The sequence below is a fragment of the Cydia amplana genome, chromosome 8 (assembly GCF_948474715.1).
Source record: "Cydia amplana chromosome 8, ilCydAmpl1.1, whole genome shotgun sequence".
Taxonomy (NCBI): Eukaryota; Metazoa; Arthropoda; class Insecta; order Lepidoptera; family Tortricidae; genus Cydia; species Cydia amplana.
The window spans coordinates 10,118,746-10,135,074 of NC_086076.1; the positions used below are offsets into that span (position 1 = coordinate 10,118,746).

A 16,329-nucleotide genomic window follows, 5' to 3' on the forward strand; every position below is an offset into this window, starting at 1 on the left:
TTAAGAGCCCATCAACATGCACACTAGCGCCACTGCAAAATAATCGTATATCGTAATAAACTCAAAACAAAAACGGCCGTTTTATAGCTGAACCAGGATCTATTGAGGGTGCGCCATGTTGCGGAATTTCACTGGAACTAATTTTTTCATACTACACTGAATTGTCACCCTATACATGAGAATAACAGCGCCCTCTTGACAATTATCATATATTACTGGTCAGGCTATAACTTTGGACGCATAGATTGACAAATCCAGCAACATAGAAACTAGTTTGATGTATTCAAAAGGTACTTTAATACAAGATACAATACGTAGCGGCCCCCTTTTTCAAATAGATTTCGTTAAATTTAAATAATCACGATTATTTAGCAGTGGCGCTAGTGTGCACGTTGATGGGCTCTTAACGCATTCACTGCCAGCAACCCGCCAGGCGGGTGCTCTATCCGTAGTCGCTTTTCGCTACATACGGTTTTTCCCATGTTATCGGCTACGCTCATAACGCGTAGCAAGCGCTGACACTGAATGTGTTAATATTAACATTTGACGTTATTCATGAATGCTTGTCAAATCTAACAAACCGTTGATGATCGCTTGTCCCTATCTATCATTATGATATGTCTGTTTTTTAGAAAGAGGCAAAATTCAACAGAGGTTTGTAAGAGGTTGTTAAGTTATATGAACAAGTTGCTGTCTTTACCTAAATTAACCGGTTAATTTGATAAACAGTGGGCCTGATGTTGTTTATAACCACTTAATTGATTCTAAACCGGTTAAACCTAAATAAAACTATAAAGAACAACTCTTGAAACCGGATTAGAAATAACGGATTTTGGAACGAAACCGAAATATACCTACCTAATAACGAAAAAATATGTCAAATACCTATATAGTAACGTTTGTAAATTAAACCGTAATATTCATTTTGTATGCTAACTAATCTATCTACTGCCAGACTGTGATGAACTTTTATAAAATAATAACAATGTTCAAAGACTTGAAGCAATTGTGAAATGTCATGTTCTGGTTTGTGTTACTCTTTTCGCTGTGAAATATACTCCATAAGGCTGTTAACGTTGGCGAATGTTTTTCGCTTAACCCCTCGTATGCTTAGACACGGATCCGTGCGTGGGAATTTTAATCTATTGTTGTAAATGTCAAGGTCACTTTTTCAATGATCAAATTTGAAAGGCAGCATACGAGGGGTAATTCTCACTTAGATGACTTATCTATAACAAGTGAACACTTATGGTGTTATTCAAAACGCACTATAAGCCTCAATTAGCTTTTAAATAGTGTTGTGAATAACGTTCATTTCGAGGCTTAAAGACTCGAACCCTTAAGACTCTCGAGGCTTAACGCCTCAAAGGCGGCAAAGAGGATTTCTTACATGCATAGGGTCTTACGCGTAAAATAAATAAATACAATTGTCAAATATAGTCGAGTCTTCAAGACTTACAAGTCTTGAGGGCTCGAGTCTTTAAGCCTAAAAATAAGCGTTATTCACAACACCTCTTTTAATAGTTTGTCCTAATCTGTTATTTTGACTTATGAATATATATGGAAGGGATAATACATAAATTAACTAATAGAGGCTTATAAAATTATATGAATAAGAGGGTTAAAATTTATGACTAAATATATGTGGGTCACAAAATATTCACTTTTTAAAGCAATAATTTTCGTAGGTACCTACATGTACCGATTACGTGCCCAGTTGTGAAAGAAACACAAACTTTATATATAAACACTATTTAATGATCTTATTTAATATGTAATAAAGTTATAATACATAATTTACAGTTGCTACGTATCGATAACAGCGGTGTTTATGTTCAATAGCAAAGATTAAATAATTTTAATATAAAAATAATTTTATTTTACAACATTCAGGTGTATGTATTAACCTTTTAATATTACATATCATTTGACAACTAAAACTTACTAACACTTGAAAACCTCGACCTCAGTCACAGGTAAACTCATAAACTCCACCCCTGGCCCCGTAGCCAACGTGCCAATCGCTTACGCTCCGTAGCGATCGAAACGCAACTGTCACTGTCGCACTAAAATGGAAGAGTGATAGAGAGACACAAGCGATTCGATGGCGAAGCGATAGCGATTGTCACCTTGGCTAGGCCGGCTGAGCAGTGACGGATTTGCAGTGTTGGCCGCTCTAGGTCCCAAGCCCTGTATTAACTACTTGCCGCCCTAGGCCCGGGCCTACTGGGCCCTGGGCCTTACGACAATTCTGCCACTGCCCCCGCACCTACGCCCATATCGTAAGTACCGTAAAACCACCCAACTATATTCCAAAAGCCCCCAAACTGTGGTCCAACTAACTCGATTATCATTGTTTACACCAAAAAGATTGGTATTGATACTAAATTATAAGTTGATCTTGTGGACTAGTTGTAGTACTAGGACTATAGGTACTCGGATGGTTTTTACATTTTACCACATAGACGGCGGCATAGTACCGAGATTGTTTCACGTTTGTGTGCTTTGCAACCTCTAGATCGTTAGAGAGGGGTGTTATTCGGAATGTGATTGATGTGAATGAATGAGGCGATAAACTACATAAACATAATAATCGGTGATATAGAAAAATATAAAATTCATAATATTTTGTTTACTATATGTAAACAAAATATTATATATTAATTAACAATTTGTGACATAGGTTTAGAGCATGCGGCGTCTCATCATTAGAGAAATGACACGATTTTTATTTTAACCTTTTGGACGCCAATGACTGATATATCCGCACCGTAGGTTCAACGCCAAAAACCGATTAATCGGTCACAGACCACAGAGCAACATCGACCTACGTGCATATACATAAAGTTCAATTTCCGTTTTGACACTTCAATGATGTGGCATCGCGTGACAGCTTTTGTGTCTGTGTGGAAAAGGTTAACAATACGTGCCCGCGGCCTTTGTATGACTTTTATACCGAATGTAGAGTCGATTTAACAGAGAATAATTCGGTAGTCAGTTTAAATGTAAACTAAAATTAAAATATTTATAGATAATATACAAAAGCTTATGAAAGCTATGATATTATGACAATACCCCTCCAAATTACATCTTACAGTTATATCGCTTATAACTGTTACAGTCAAATGAGATTATTGTTAACATTGCTTGAGAGTTCTATATGCATATCGTCAGGTGACAAGCAAAAGTCACTAACTACTAAAAAATATTTAAACAAAAATCAACCTTCTTTTCATACTAATATGGTTCACTATGGCTATGAACTTGTGGTGGTACTTTGTGAGTTTTGCTTGTCACCTGACGATATAACCAGGAGCTAGCGTTCTCTGTAAGGGTCATACACTGTTGTCATTTTGGTGGACAATACTTGAAAGTATTTTATCCACAGACAAGACATCCTCTAGACTGAGCATAGTAACGCTACCCCCTCTGCCACTTATACGGTAGTTTTACTCCATCTTCGAGTCAATCCCGTGCCGTGATTGGCCTGTGTCTTTGAACGGACCAATCACGGCACGGGATTCGCTCACCTCGTCCCCCCGCACCCCCGTATTTTTGGCAGCATCGGTTTCATGAAATAATTGCTCTAAACTCTGTCTAGAGAATTCCTAGTCTATGATTTTATCACACGGATTAGTAGAAAAGTGTGTAAGGAGGTACTTCCACTTTATGCAGGTAAGGGTTTAATAATAAAATTGGGCTTTATAGCGCTAAGTTTTGGTATGTTCAAACCGTATCCAGACGAGCTGGGCAAATCGACCGATTTGATCAGGAAAATAATTGGCGCTAATCTCATCTAGCGTCCAGACGTACACAGTTTAATCACCAATTTGCATTCCATAGATACTAACTTCGAAAATTGACATTTTTGGGTCCGCACCTGCCGATTTGATCGGGGAATCAAATCGGCGTTTGCGTCCGCACGGCCCGATTCGATCGGACAATTTCATCAGATTGGCGAAAAATTATCTCGTCCGGACTCCACTTCACAGGAGAGACGGGAACCCAACTCGTATTGACCCGAGCGATGACTACACGAAACGGGAATTATTTAGATAAAGCGATAAATCTCAATTTCTTCAGTCCTAACTAAACATGTCAACCAGGGATGTTGCGAATATCCGCATCCGCAACCGCGGAACATCCGCATTATTTTCAACATCCGCATCCGCATAAATTCGATGCGGATTTAATGCGGATGCGGATGTGGAACAGGTTGGTACAGGAACGTCTTAGCATCGGCGTAAGTGCTAGACTGCTAGGTAATTTAGTCATTAACCAAAAAAAACCTATTAGAAATGAGCAGTCAAGCGTGAGTGGGACTAAATGTACGGAACCCTTGGAACGCGAGTCCGACTCGCACTTGGCCGGTTTTTTGAAATAAAAATTACTAAAATGTAATATTTGACGTTTTTTATGGTACTATCTTGACATCCGCATCCGCGGATGTGAGCCTTTAAAAATCCGCATCCGCGGATGTCAAAAAATCGGCATCCGCAACATCCCTGATGTCAACCTACCCGCAACCTACTTCTTCTTCTTCAACTCCTCAAAGCGCCTGTTGAGGTCGTCGAAGTCGATTTCGTCGGGGGCGCCGGAGTCGTCCCCGGCGCGGGGCGCGGGGATGAGGTCGGACGGCACGGACGGCAGCTCGGGCAGCGCGGGGTAGCTGGAGGGGGGGCGCGCGCGCGGCTGCGGCGTCGGCGCACAAGGCGGCGGCGTGCCCATGTTGCTGGGCTGGAAACGTGAGGATAACTTTAATATTCGAGAACGTCCTGGCATGTCCCTAAAACTTTGGATTCCTCCGAAAACGGTGACGTCATATTACGGCCGCTATATAGCGTTGACTGACGTCACTAGAACGGTGTCTATGTAAACAAGATGGCGCGGTTTCCTAGACGACGTTACGTTACCTTGATTGTCAACGTAACGTAAGATGACACCCGTCATGACGGTGTCGATAGTTTCGTGAACGTTTTATTAGATAGCGATGACGCCATTTTGAATAAATGACACGAGATTTGAATAAATGATTCCGTACTACGATTATTTTCCTCTTCTGATGATATTTCATCCTCCAAGTAAATTATAGATGATCAAGCAAATCTTGTCAGTAGGAAAAGGCGCGAAATTCAAATTTTCTATGGGACGTTATCCCATCGCGCCTACGTTTTTCAAATTTGCCGCTTTGACCTTGGTGAATGACGGTGTGTTATGACGCCGTGGTACTTTCCACATGTCGCCACCGTAAAGACGGCCGTCTTTTGCGGCCGCTATATGACGGCACCGTTTTCGGAGGAATCCAAAGCTTAACCGGTACCGACCGTCATGCTGTGTAGTATCATCTCAGGAATTATATAATAAAGCACTAACAATATTGTATTCTTTTTTACACAAGAACAATGAAGTCATTAAATATTCGGTTCACTACAGCAATTGACTTGAAGCAATTTAACACATAAATAGTTACTTATCGTTATATGTAAAGCCCAAAATCTTAAAACGTGCATGACACATAAATGCGATTAAAAAAATAAAAACAAAATATTACCAAATCATGATTAATGCTGTCGTAAGCAGGAGGTAGGTTGTGCATCTCTTCCTGCAAGAAAAGGTAAGAGTAGCATAACAACGGAACAAAATTACAAGACAAACTACATTGGGAAAGTCAAAGATTTCACTTCATCATCAAATATTTTGAATGGTGACTTTTAAACCATGGACCACATCGATATTTACATGAATAACTACCTGTGTTTTAGGAGCTCGTTAACTAGGTAGGTTATCATTGTAATCACGCCTATCACAAACAGCCGAAACACAAAATAGGCACAAAGTGCAGAACACAGGTACGGAAAAAAATTGAAAGAGATTCACAAAGACTAAGAAGAAAAATAAAAACCTCGTGCTGTATTGTGAGCTTGTAAATTTGATTTGTTCTTATTAGTGATGGTGGTTGATGTCTAAGTGTGACAAATAAACTGGCCGATCGTGACCTTCTAGGCCAGGGTGATAAATTAAAACAAAAAGCAAGCTATTGGGTATTTACATAGACTCAAGCTTTTAACAGACTTGTGTATACAGGGTGGTCCAAACCTTGACGTCCAAAAATTTTTTTTTGATTCCTCACGTCGTGGGCTATCAGAATATACCCCATGTATGTTAGCCGATTTTTCGTAGTTTTCGAGTTATGATTTTTTAAACTTTTAACTTTTGTTATGAAATTCCGGGGTTCCCATACAGGGTTGCTAAAAAATAACTGCATTCCCATTGCCAGGGAGGTTTTGGGATTATACTGAGCAAATTTGACTATGGTCACTGGGACCAACCCCGAAATCGCGAAAAAAAAAATTTGGCTTTCATACATTTTGGCTGTGGTCCATTTTCTATGGAAGGGTAAATTTTTTTTTCGCGATTTCGGGTTTGGTCCCATAGTAAAATTTGCTCAGTATAATTCCAAAACCTCCCTGGCAACGGGAATGCAGTTCTTTTTTAGCCACTCTGTATGGGAACCCTGGAATTTCATAACAAAAGTTAAAAGTTTAAAAAATCATAACTCGAAAACTACGAAAAATCGGCTAACATACATGGGGTTATATTCTGATAGCCCACGACGTGAGGAATCTAAAAACATTTTTGGACGTCAAGGTTTGGACCATCCTGTATATTAATTTAGTTTTTCTTTATGGGCATAACTAATACGACAACCTAGGGGCATTTCACGTGAAGCGGACAGGGTAAAATGGTTGAGGTTTCCGATTTCGGTTATATTCGAGTATGTTACACATGTATGAGTTCTCGACACAACCACAAAATATTTGTACAATTGGAAGCCTATTTCATAAATTATGGGTCTTAGAAGATTTGACTTAAGGCGAGATTTACACTTCTTTAAATGTCACGACTCAGTTAGAGGAAGTATAGTGAACCAAACTAACTGCTACATTCAATTAACCCTTAAATTGCCTTTATTACCTCATATTTAGATTTCGTTTATAACTTTTTTTTTTATGAAAAAAAAGTAAAAATTTTTTTTTTTACTTTTTTACAAAGTTCGCATTTTTTGAAAAATTTTTTTGCTTGTTATTTTGAAAGCCTATATTATGTTTATACTCTAAGCAAAATTTGATAGTGGGCCGCAAAGTAGTTTAGGAGCTATACGAATAACAATAGCAAAGTGCGGGGTCAGCCCCATAGTAGCATCACTCCGTCTATAGTTACGACGACACATTTTCGTTTCAGATACATTTTAAATACTGTTATTAATGGTTGTGTCTGATTAATTCGGTGATTTCCCACTAGTTACCACCAAATTGTCACCGGTGGTAACAACTGGGATTTTTTCCCCACCTGTTCCCACTGGAAACAATTGAAAAAAAATCCTAGTGCTAAAATACTAGTGGCATTTTTTCTCAGGGGTCATTAATAAAATTTCGTCACACGTTTAGGGGGAGAGAGAGGTCAAGAAATGTGGTATGTTGTGACTTTGTGACGTCACTTAAACTTCACCTGTAACCGTAACATTGTTTTCATTTTTGAGTATTCGCTGTATAGTCAGATAATATAGGTTTTTGCAATGTACCTAGTGGGAAATCGCCGAATTAATCAGACAACCATTAATAACAGTATTTAAAATGGATCTGAAACGAAAATGTGTCGTCGTAACTATGGACGGAGTGATGCTATACTATGGGGCTGACCACGCACTTTGGTATTGTTATTCGTATAGCTCCTAAACTACTTTGCGGCCCACTATGAAATTTTGCGTAGAGTATAAACATAATATAGGCTTTCAAAATAACAAGCAAAAATTTTTTTTCAAAAATGCGAACTTTGTAAAAAAGTAAAGAAAAAAATATTTTACACTTTTTTTTCATAAAAAAAAAGTTATAAACGAAATCGAAATATGAGGTAATAAAGGCAATTTAAGGGTTAATTAAATGTAGCAGTTAGTTTGGTTCACTATACTTCCTCTAACTGAGTCGTGACATTTAAAGAAGTGTAAATCTCGCCTTAAGTCAAATCTTCTAAGACCCATAATTTATGAAATAGGCTTCCAATTGTAAAAATATTTTGTGGTTGTGTCGAGAACTCATACATGTGTAACATACTCGAATATAACCGAAATCGGAAACCTCAACCATTTTACCCTGTCCGCTTCACGTGAAATGCCCCCTATACTTTGAAGCGTACCTGTAAGAAGCTGTTGCTAAGATCCTTCGATTCAACGCCAGGGGGCAGATTATAGCCCATGTGCGGGTGGCTCGGGCCGGGCGGCGACGCGATGAACCCGCCCGCTTTGCCGCCAGATGGACCCTGATATACAACATAGTATGTTATATTCATTATTGGCGCTAAAGATCGGTTTTCCTAGGATAGCGGTGCCGTCATATAGCGGTACCTACAGTTGGTAGCTGTGCCACATGCAGTACCTACAGTTAGTAGCTGTTCTGTGCAGGTCAAGATGAGAATTGCTCAAATTATATGCACATTAAAAAAAAGTTTCCAATGCATTTTATTTTGAGCTCTTCATTCGCGACTGTACACAGTGGGCGGCGACATGCTTTGGATATCGACGTGATACAAACGAGCTGATAGAGTAAATGACGCTTTTTTAAACTGTTCAATAGATAAAACGGACACTTTATTCTGTCATTATCACGTTTATAACGCGTCTGTCATTACCCCATAAAACCCTGGGATTTTTTAAAAGACATTTGGCAGAGTTATTTTACTCTGAATTTTTTTAAAGACATTTTGCAGAGTTATGTTACTCTGTGAATTTTTTTCGAAATCAAACATAACCAATCTAACTGATTGCGAAGATAATAGAAAATAATATTTATTTATAGACACATGAGCGTTTTCCAAAAAAAGTGTACATTTCATTCATGTCTTTAAAATATTGACTTCTTGGGCTCATTTTACTCAGAATCATTTGTACATTCACGACTCATACATAAAAAAATGTGTCCAAAAATGTCCTTTCCTGATCGTCACATTCTTGTATGATTTTTTTTTTATTTGTATGAACGTGACGCACTGGAAAAAAAATTTTTCATACAAAATTTTGGGACACATTTTTTCATGTGTGAGGCGTGAATGTACAAATGATTCTGAGTAAAATGAGCCCAAGAAGTCAATATTTTGAAGACATGAATGACATGTACACTTTTTTTGGAAAACGCTCACATCATACTCACAGAAGGATAACTGAAAGGTGTGACGGTAGGTGGGGGCAGATTAGGCATGTGCGGCAGCGGCGGCGGCTGCGGGAAGCCGATAAACCCTGGCGGCATGGGCGGGCCGTTGATGTCGATCAGCATCGCGTCTCGCCCTACTGACCAATAACTTATTGTAGTAAAAAATTATAGGACTAAGGACACAATTAAGGCGATCGACAACAGTGTTTCAGGTGTTTGAATGGCTCTATAGGTACAAAAGAAATTAAAACAGTAGACTCTTGCGTGTTGAAACGTGTCTCATCTGTCTGAGGGTTTTGACCAGCATCAGTAACATTATCTAGATGTGATTGCCACAGGTTTACCATCCTGACAGAATTTACACAGGTTTGAATTTAAATACCTTTCCTAAAATCGATTGCTAATAGTTATTTACGATACAAGTGCGGAAAAGAGGAAATTCGAAACGAGTGGCGATAAATTAAAACGACTGGAGTGGTTTAAATCGACATGCGTTGCGAATTACCTATTTGCACGTGTATCGTACAACGTTTTACAGTACATATGGCACTTTATAAACTTTCGACATATGCACGGAGAGTGCTATTTCCCGCACTAGTTCGGGAAAGTAGCACCATATGTACTGTAAAATTGATTGATTAACAATAACACTATTATGTTGCAATAGTTATTTTCGATACAAGTGCGAAAAAGAGGAAATTCGAAACGAGTGGCGATAAATTAAAACACGACCGAAGGGAGTGTTTTAAATCGACACGAGTTGCGAATTACCTATTCGCACGTGTATCGAACAATGTTTTACAGTACATATGGCACTTTAAAGTTTCGACATACGCACGAAAAGTGCTATTTTACGCACTAGTGCGGAAAAGTAGCCCCATATGTACTGTAAAATCTTTTATGGGTGCAGATCCAAAATCTAGGACTGCACACTGCACCTTAATTCAGTGAATGGAGGTTCCCATTTTGATATCATCCCATCAATATAATATATCAAAAATATACTTTACCTTCTTCTTCCCTCATCACTTGTTCATCCGGGGTGTACTCCACATTGTAATTCTTAGCTATCTCTATAAGGTACCGCTCCACCAGGATCTTGGGAGGGCTCTGAACTGACAGCTTGTGTTTCAGCTTCTCGCTGATTGTGTTTACACTTTCATTTCTGCATGCATCTGCATATATTTTGCCATACTTGGCTGTCAACAAGTCGGATATAATTTTAAGTTCCTAAAACAAATTATACAATTAAGCAATTATTTTGTAATCACACTTGGGTAAACAACATCATTAACGCTTAATGTACTTTCACATTTTATTTTGATAATGCAAAATTACAGCTGTTTCATATAGATTTCTGCCACATAGTTAGAATTTTATAAGATGTCCCATATGACAAGGTTTCTTATTGACCGTCTTAAAAAACTCCAAGTATAACTCAAAACATGATTTTTATGGAAATGAAAAATTGAACTGCTCTTTTTAGATATTAACTTTTAATTAAATTATTAAATTTTTAGGCTTTAACCAGTATAACCAGTGCTCAGGAAAAAGGAATCCTTACAAAATTTACACCAACAAATAATCTGATATATTAAGTTTAAATCCGTACACAGCGGGAAGAAGTTGATAACTCGCGGGAAAAAAATGGAAGAAATTTGAACCTTATGCAATTTAATTTTAAGTTCAAATTTCTTCAGTAAAATATCTCAAGTTATCAACTTCTTCCCGCCAAGTACCAAAATACTGTCTTTAAAAGTTAAAACCTCTTTTGCTAGGCAGTAAAATTATATGAATGGTTTTTTTAGCACTGTGTATAACAAACCTGGACATCAGTGTGCATCCGTGGTGCGACCCAAATGAGGCTGGAAATGGCCTCGGCTAGCCCCTCATCTAGTTCCTTCATCTGCGTCACCAGCCCGAAGCGGGCCAGGATCAAGTCACAATACATCTCTACTATCTCCATGGCTTCTACCATGTAATCTTCTCTGCAAATAATTACACATATTATGACTACTACATTTAACTTTTTACTAATTTGATTGTCATAGTTGAAAAAGTTCAAAGAGGCCCATAATTAAAGGATCATACAGTGCAAGACACTTAAGATTCACAAAGTAAAATTAGTACAATGTCATGTCATATATAAGTCATGTTGTACTATGAACTTAGGTGACTTGTCATGGCATGGGCATCATTGATATTTAAAGTTTGTCTAGTCAAGGCCATACTAATTAAATATCTTAAATAACAATCAACAACTACTAAACACAAGCTATGATTTACCTTATAATGTGTTCCACACGGATCTTGGCCCGTTCGCTCTTTCCCGCAGCAATATATTCAGCTATTTCCCTGCGAGCCTTCTGCGCCAGCTCGGTTTTCTTCTTTTCTAACAATTTGAGACGATTTATGGAAAGCCGCAGGTGAGTTTTCAGTTTGGTGTAGTTCGGATTTGTGGAAAACATGTTTGTTTCAGACCTTTTGAACTGTATCAAAAGAAAACTACAAATATTTTGTACGATACAAGGATGAGTAACACAAATAGTTGTTTGTGAAAGATGAATCACAGTGACAGTTCCTCAGCAGGCTCATCTGTCATTTTCAACAACGGTCATATGTCAGCGTGACGTAAAGATGTCATTAATCTGTATATTGTTTAAGGCACTGAATTAAACGCGGAAAAAATAAAAGATTTGGTGCCTAATTTATAAAATCACGTAGTTCGAACTTCGAAGTAGTCGATATCTATATCTCTTTCGCACTTAACTAAAGCAAGAGAAATGGAGATATTGTATGTTGCTCATCGAACTAAAATATCTATAGCGCCCTCCAGACGAAGCCGCGATTCACGCACGAGTGTGGAAGGGGCTATCGCGAAATACAACGTAATCCCCTTAACAGACTACCGCACCGCACGGCTTGTCTTGGCTCATAGAGGGTAGGATCCTATAGAAGTGGTATATGCGTGCCTCCGTAACAAGTAACAACATACGCAATGCGAAACTATGATTGGTCGAATTTATTTGTTGCCCACCATCATAATCCTTACTAATTTACCCGTTCAGTCATTTCCCCTCACCCCTCATGGCCGATCCAGTTAAAATACGTTAAAAGGCTTTAATTTTTTTCAAAATTATGCTATCTCGCTCTAACTTATAACTGCGTCCTTAACGCACGTACGGCGTTCACACTATCGATTCGATACGTGCCCCGCATCGCACCAAAGTCGCGGTACGGTGCGGTAGTCTATTACGGCTTTAATGTCAGTGTCACTGTCACAAGTGTCTGAAGCTGAAGTGTCAGTAACTCAAAATTTGCATTATTTGGTTTGGTGAATTTATCAAAAGAGCACCACGTGCTTTGTAGTAGATGAAAACCCGATATCATACGGAGTAAGGAATTATATCCATGATCTACAAAATGTGTTGAAGTGCCGGCTAACATAATTTTTAATTATTTTGTAACACCTCTTTCTCCGTACCGTACCCGTAGTGTTAAAAATGGCTATGTTGTACGACGAATTTAAACCACTCGTAGATCTGGTTCTAAACAGTTGGACTGCTTTGCAATTGGCTATAGATCATGGAATGGGTTCCAATGGACCGAAAACAGGTCAACTCGTATCAGACTACATAACCCGGTACTGTGTTGAAAACTTGGGAGGAGACATTGATAACCTTACTGAAGTGTTAGAAGACTTGATGGATGAAGAATTCGATACTGTGTGTGAGGATAATTCACCGAAGGAAGTGGCAATAGTACTGCTACAATACTTCACACTACTCAGAGAGGGTAAACAAGATGAATTACGAGCAAGAATTGCTGCAATGCCCGTTTGCCAAAAGGGACTGAGCCAAAATGTTAGACAACCAATGAATCCAGGTGATCCTGACGATTCAGACAGCAGTAGTGGAGATGAACTTAATGATGCACCTACAAATGGAAATGTACCACCATTAGCTCATAATCAACAACCAGAACCTGAACCAATGGATGAAGATGTAGACCCGGGCTGGACTGTAGTGAGAACTAGGAGAAAAAAATAGTGGACATAGTCTGTAAATAAATTAAATATATGCAGGCCCGGATCTAGGGTAGAGTGAGTGGAGTGGCAAGGGGGGCGCCAAAATGGCAAATGAGAAAAAAAAACGTTTTAAAAACGCGAGTGTGGCCTAAAATACGCTTGAAAACTTCAACGAGGGGCGCCAAAACCCGATTTCGCTCTACGCTGATCAAGGGCTCGGGCCGGCACTGAATATATGTTTAGTTTTAAGGTATAATCAGCAGCAGAAGCAACTATAGCAGCTAGAGTACTATAACATATATCTAATGATAGCATTTTAGTTCTCTGCCATGTAGTACCCCAATACACAAAGTATCATGATCAGAGATCGGCGGGGGTGATCTATTTACCTTATAATTTGACATGTCTGTCATGTCATTATAAGGAAAATAGCTCATCCCCGATGACTTCTGATCATGATAGTGTTGCAAATCTTTTTCATTCCTCTATTTGCTTAGCTACTTCTGCTGCACCAACAAAACTCATATTTTTATTGCTACAGAACACATCTAAGAATGAATGTATCAGTGTTTATTATTGTTGGTAACAAATTACCAAATTAAATTAGTAATGTTAATTGAGCATATTATTTTACTACCCATGAAAATATCACCCATATAACTTGTAAAAAATTAAATAACCACATAGCAAAGGCTGTAAAATGGTCCATTTCCTAACTCCCAGCACAGAATAAGTAATAGTATTATCATACAGAACGGACACGCACCGCCGGGCCCCGATTCGGATTACCTCGCCCGCGACATGAATGTGTGCGTAAGTAGCTCTACTGAGATTCCGTCAGAAACTCAATGACGCGTGTACAGACGTGCCGCGCACACATATAAACGCAAATCATTTTTGATGTATGGCGTGTCCGCCCTGTGCTCCCGGCTCCATTATCAGGTTTTACAGTGGAACCCAATCATTAAAGTGTGAACAGGTGTATCCACCTAGTTATAAAAAATATACAATATAACAAAATTTACCAAATAGTTATACTGAGCTGAGGATCGGATTCATCCATTTAGTTATATTTGAAAATAAACAATCGGCTAATAAAATCTTTGGGTACCTATTAGAGATGCAACGGATAGTTGTTTGGCCGGATACCGGATATCCGGCCTGGACACTGGCCGAATATGCGGTATCCGGCCGCCGGATATTCGGCCGGCGAAACTATACCTATATTTTGAGTTTTGCAGGTGCGCGTCGTGCAGGTTTCGACCTGTTTCGCGGACACATTTCTATTTTCTAGGATCGTAACGAGTTTTATCATGTCATTACGTAGTAAGTTCGTTTATAGTTACAAGTGCGCACGAGTATTTTTGTGTAAACAAATAAGTGTATTATGTGACATTGGTTACGTATTCGGCCGGATAGTAGGTCACTATCCGGTATCCGTCCGGATAGTAGGTCACTATCCGATATCCGACCGGATACTAAAATAACGGCCGGATACCGGACAGTAACCGGATATCCGGTGCATCTCTAGTACCTATTTTAAGTCTACACATTAGTATCCAAATTAAAAATATTTACAGCCTGACAGAAGGATTAAGATATAGTGTAATACTAATATTACTAATAGGTACAGTCGCCATCAGATATATCAGAATGGCCAAGGTGCTCAAAAATGCTGACCAACTAATTATTGTAACAAAAAAACCTATTATTTTTTATAAAAATTAACATTTTATTCAATGTTTTACATTCATTTCTTATCAAACTATACACACAGTATTAAATTACTATCTTATATATTTAACAAGTATATTTTAATCCTAATGCTGCCCAAAAAAAGGAACATTAAAAAAAATACAGAATGAACCAATTGGAAATTAATGTAACACTACCTAAATACCTAATATTAATTGCATTTAAATACTGTTGTTTATCAATATTATCACATCACATTGTATGCTCATGTATGGAGGGATTTAAAAACAATAAGGGTAAACGCGCAGTTTAAAGCAGATGGCGCTATCGCTACATCGTTCGGGCCATCTAAAGTTAGCTTTGCTAAATAATAAGCTAATTGTAACAAATAATAAAAGTACTATCGTCAAGAGAGTCTTTAATTATAGTTTGGCAAGCCATTTCTGTCAGTAGAAAAAGGCGGCATATTGAAAAAAGATGTAGATACGAAGTGAAGAGACCTCCCATGGAAAATTGTAATTCCGCGCCTTTTTCCACTGACAGTGGGTTTGCCAGAGTACAGACTTATACCGTCATTCCGGTTCATCATTAGACCTGGTGAGCAATTCATATGGGGCAGTGAGTCGAAACGGCAAATGACAAGAATTATACAAATTTAAACAGGTTCTGTTCCCAGGCGCGTACTTAAGTCTCTTCTCTCACTTCTCTGTCCCCTTTGAATTGATCACCCTGTATGCTTGTACAGCGTTACAAAATTGACTTATACGAAATATAAATAATTTTCTTTTTAAACACAATTTAAAAATTATTAATTGAAACACTGATTTAAACTTTCACGATTTTTATGCTTAAGTACCTTAAGTAGATCTATCGATTCTATCGCAACAAATTTTGATGCGTTTTTTTTAATAGATAGAGTGATTCAAGAGGAAGGTTTAAGTATAATTTGTAAACCCGTGCGGGCGGGTCGCTACTATCAATATATAAGAATATTCAAATTGTAATGGCAGTCTTGGTAAACTATATAAATCAGATCTGAAAAAACTAGTAACTAAATACACAATAAATTCTCATATTTATAACTTTTCAGACGGAAATAATCGTTCGTTTATTCAGTACTATTTAATCTTAGTCCGGTGACCGACTGCATGAAACCTTTACTGATAAAAAATAGTAACATAGTAAATAAAGTAAAAATAGTAAATTACTTAACCTCTTTTTTCCCATTTGCGCAAAATTTGCCAAGCTAAGTCGCGGCCGACCAAGAGCAGTTGAAGCTACTAAAAGTCAGTTACCCCTACAGAGTAGGTATTTTCTATTTTTTTATCAGGTAGGATTTCATGCAGTCTGCCACCGGACTATCTGCAATGTGATTATATTTTTTTACTAAAGTGGCATTTTCTT

The 16,329-nt window shown here is 38.2% G+C and overlaps 2 protein-coding genes across 2 annotated transcripts; one reads left to right on the top strand and one right to left on the bottom strand.

Annotated features, from left to right (window-relative positions):
* Positions 1-4,527: 4,527 nt before the first annotated feature.
* Positions 4,528-11,770, bottom strand: LOC134650436 (IST1 homolog). Its single transcript, XM_063505391.1, has 7 exons — positions 11,490-11,770; positions 11,029-11,191; positions 10,214-10,433; positions 9,204-9,337; positions 8,194-8,316; positions 5,516-5,602; positions 4,528-4,737 (listed from the first exon to the last, which is right to left on the bottom strand). The coding sequence occupies exons 1-7, from the start codon at positions 11,669-11,671 to the stop codon at positions 4,528-4,530; spliced, it is 1,119 nt and encodes a 372-aa protein (XP_063361461.1). The 5' UTR covers positions 11,672-11,770.
* Positions 11,771-12,697: 927 nt separating this feature from the next.
* LOC134650292 (pre-rRNA-processing protein TSR2 homolog) lies at positions 12,698-13,252 on the top strand. The gene has a single exon (XM_063505253.1). It carries the CDS (start codon positions 12,707-12,709, stop codon positions 13,250-13,252), a length of 546 nt encoding a protein of 181 aa, XP_063361323.1. The 5' UTR covers positions 12,698-12,706.
* Positions 13,253-16,329: the final 3,077 nt, after the last annotated feature.

Bases quoted from the DNA above. Each gene is read 5' to 3' on its own strand.
- LOC134650436 (XM_063505391.1), bottom strand. From the start codon at position 11,671: ATGTTTTCCACAAATCCGAACTACACCAAACTGAAAACTCACCTGCGG. The intron at 11,192-11,489 runs GTAAATCATAGC...AATTATTTGCAG, and splicing joins CGTGTGGAACACATTATAAG to AGAAGATTACATGGTAGAAG. The intron at 9,338-10,213 runs GTAAAGTATATT...ATTGGTCAGTAG, and splicing joins AGTGATGAGGGAAGAAGAAG to GGCGAGACGCGATGCTGATC.
- LOC134650292 (XM_063505253.1), top strand. From the start codon at position 12,707: ATGGCTATGTTGTACGACGAATTTAAACCACTCGTAGATCTGGTTCTA.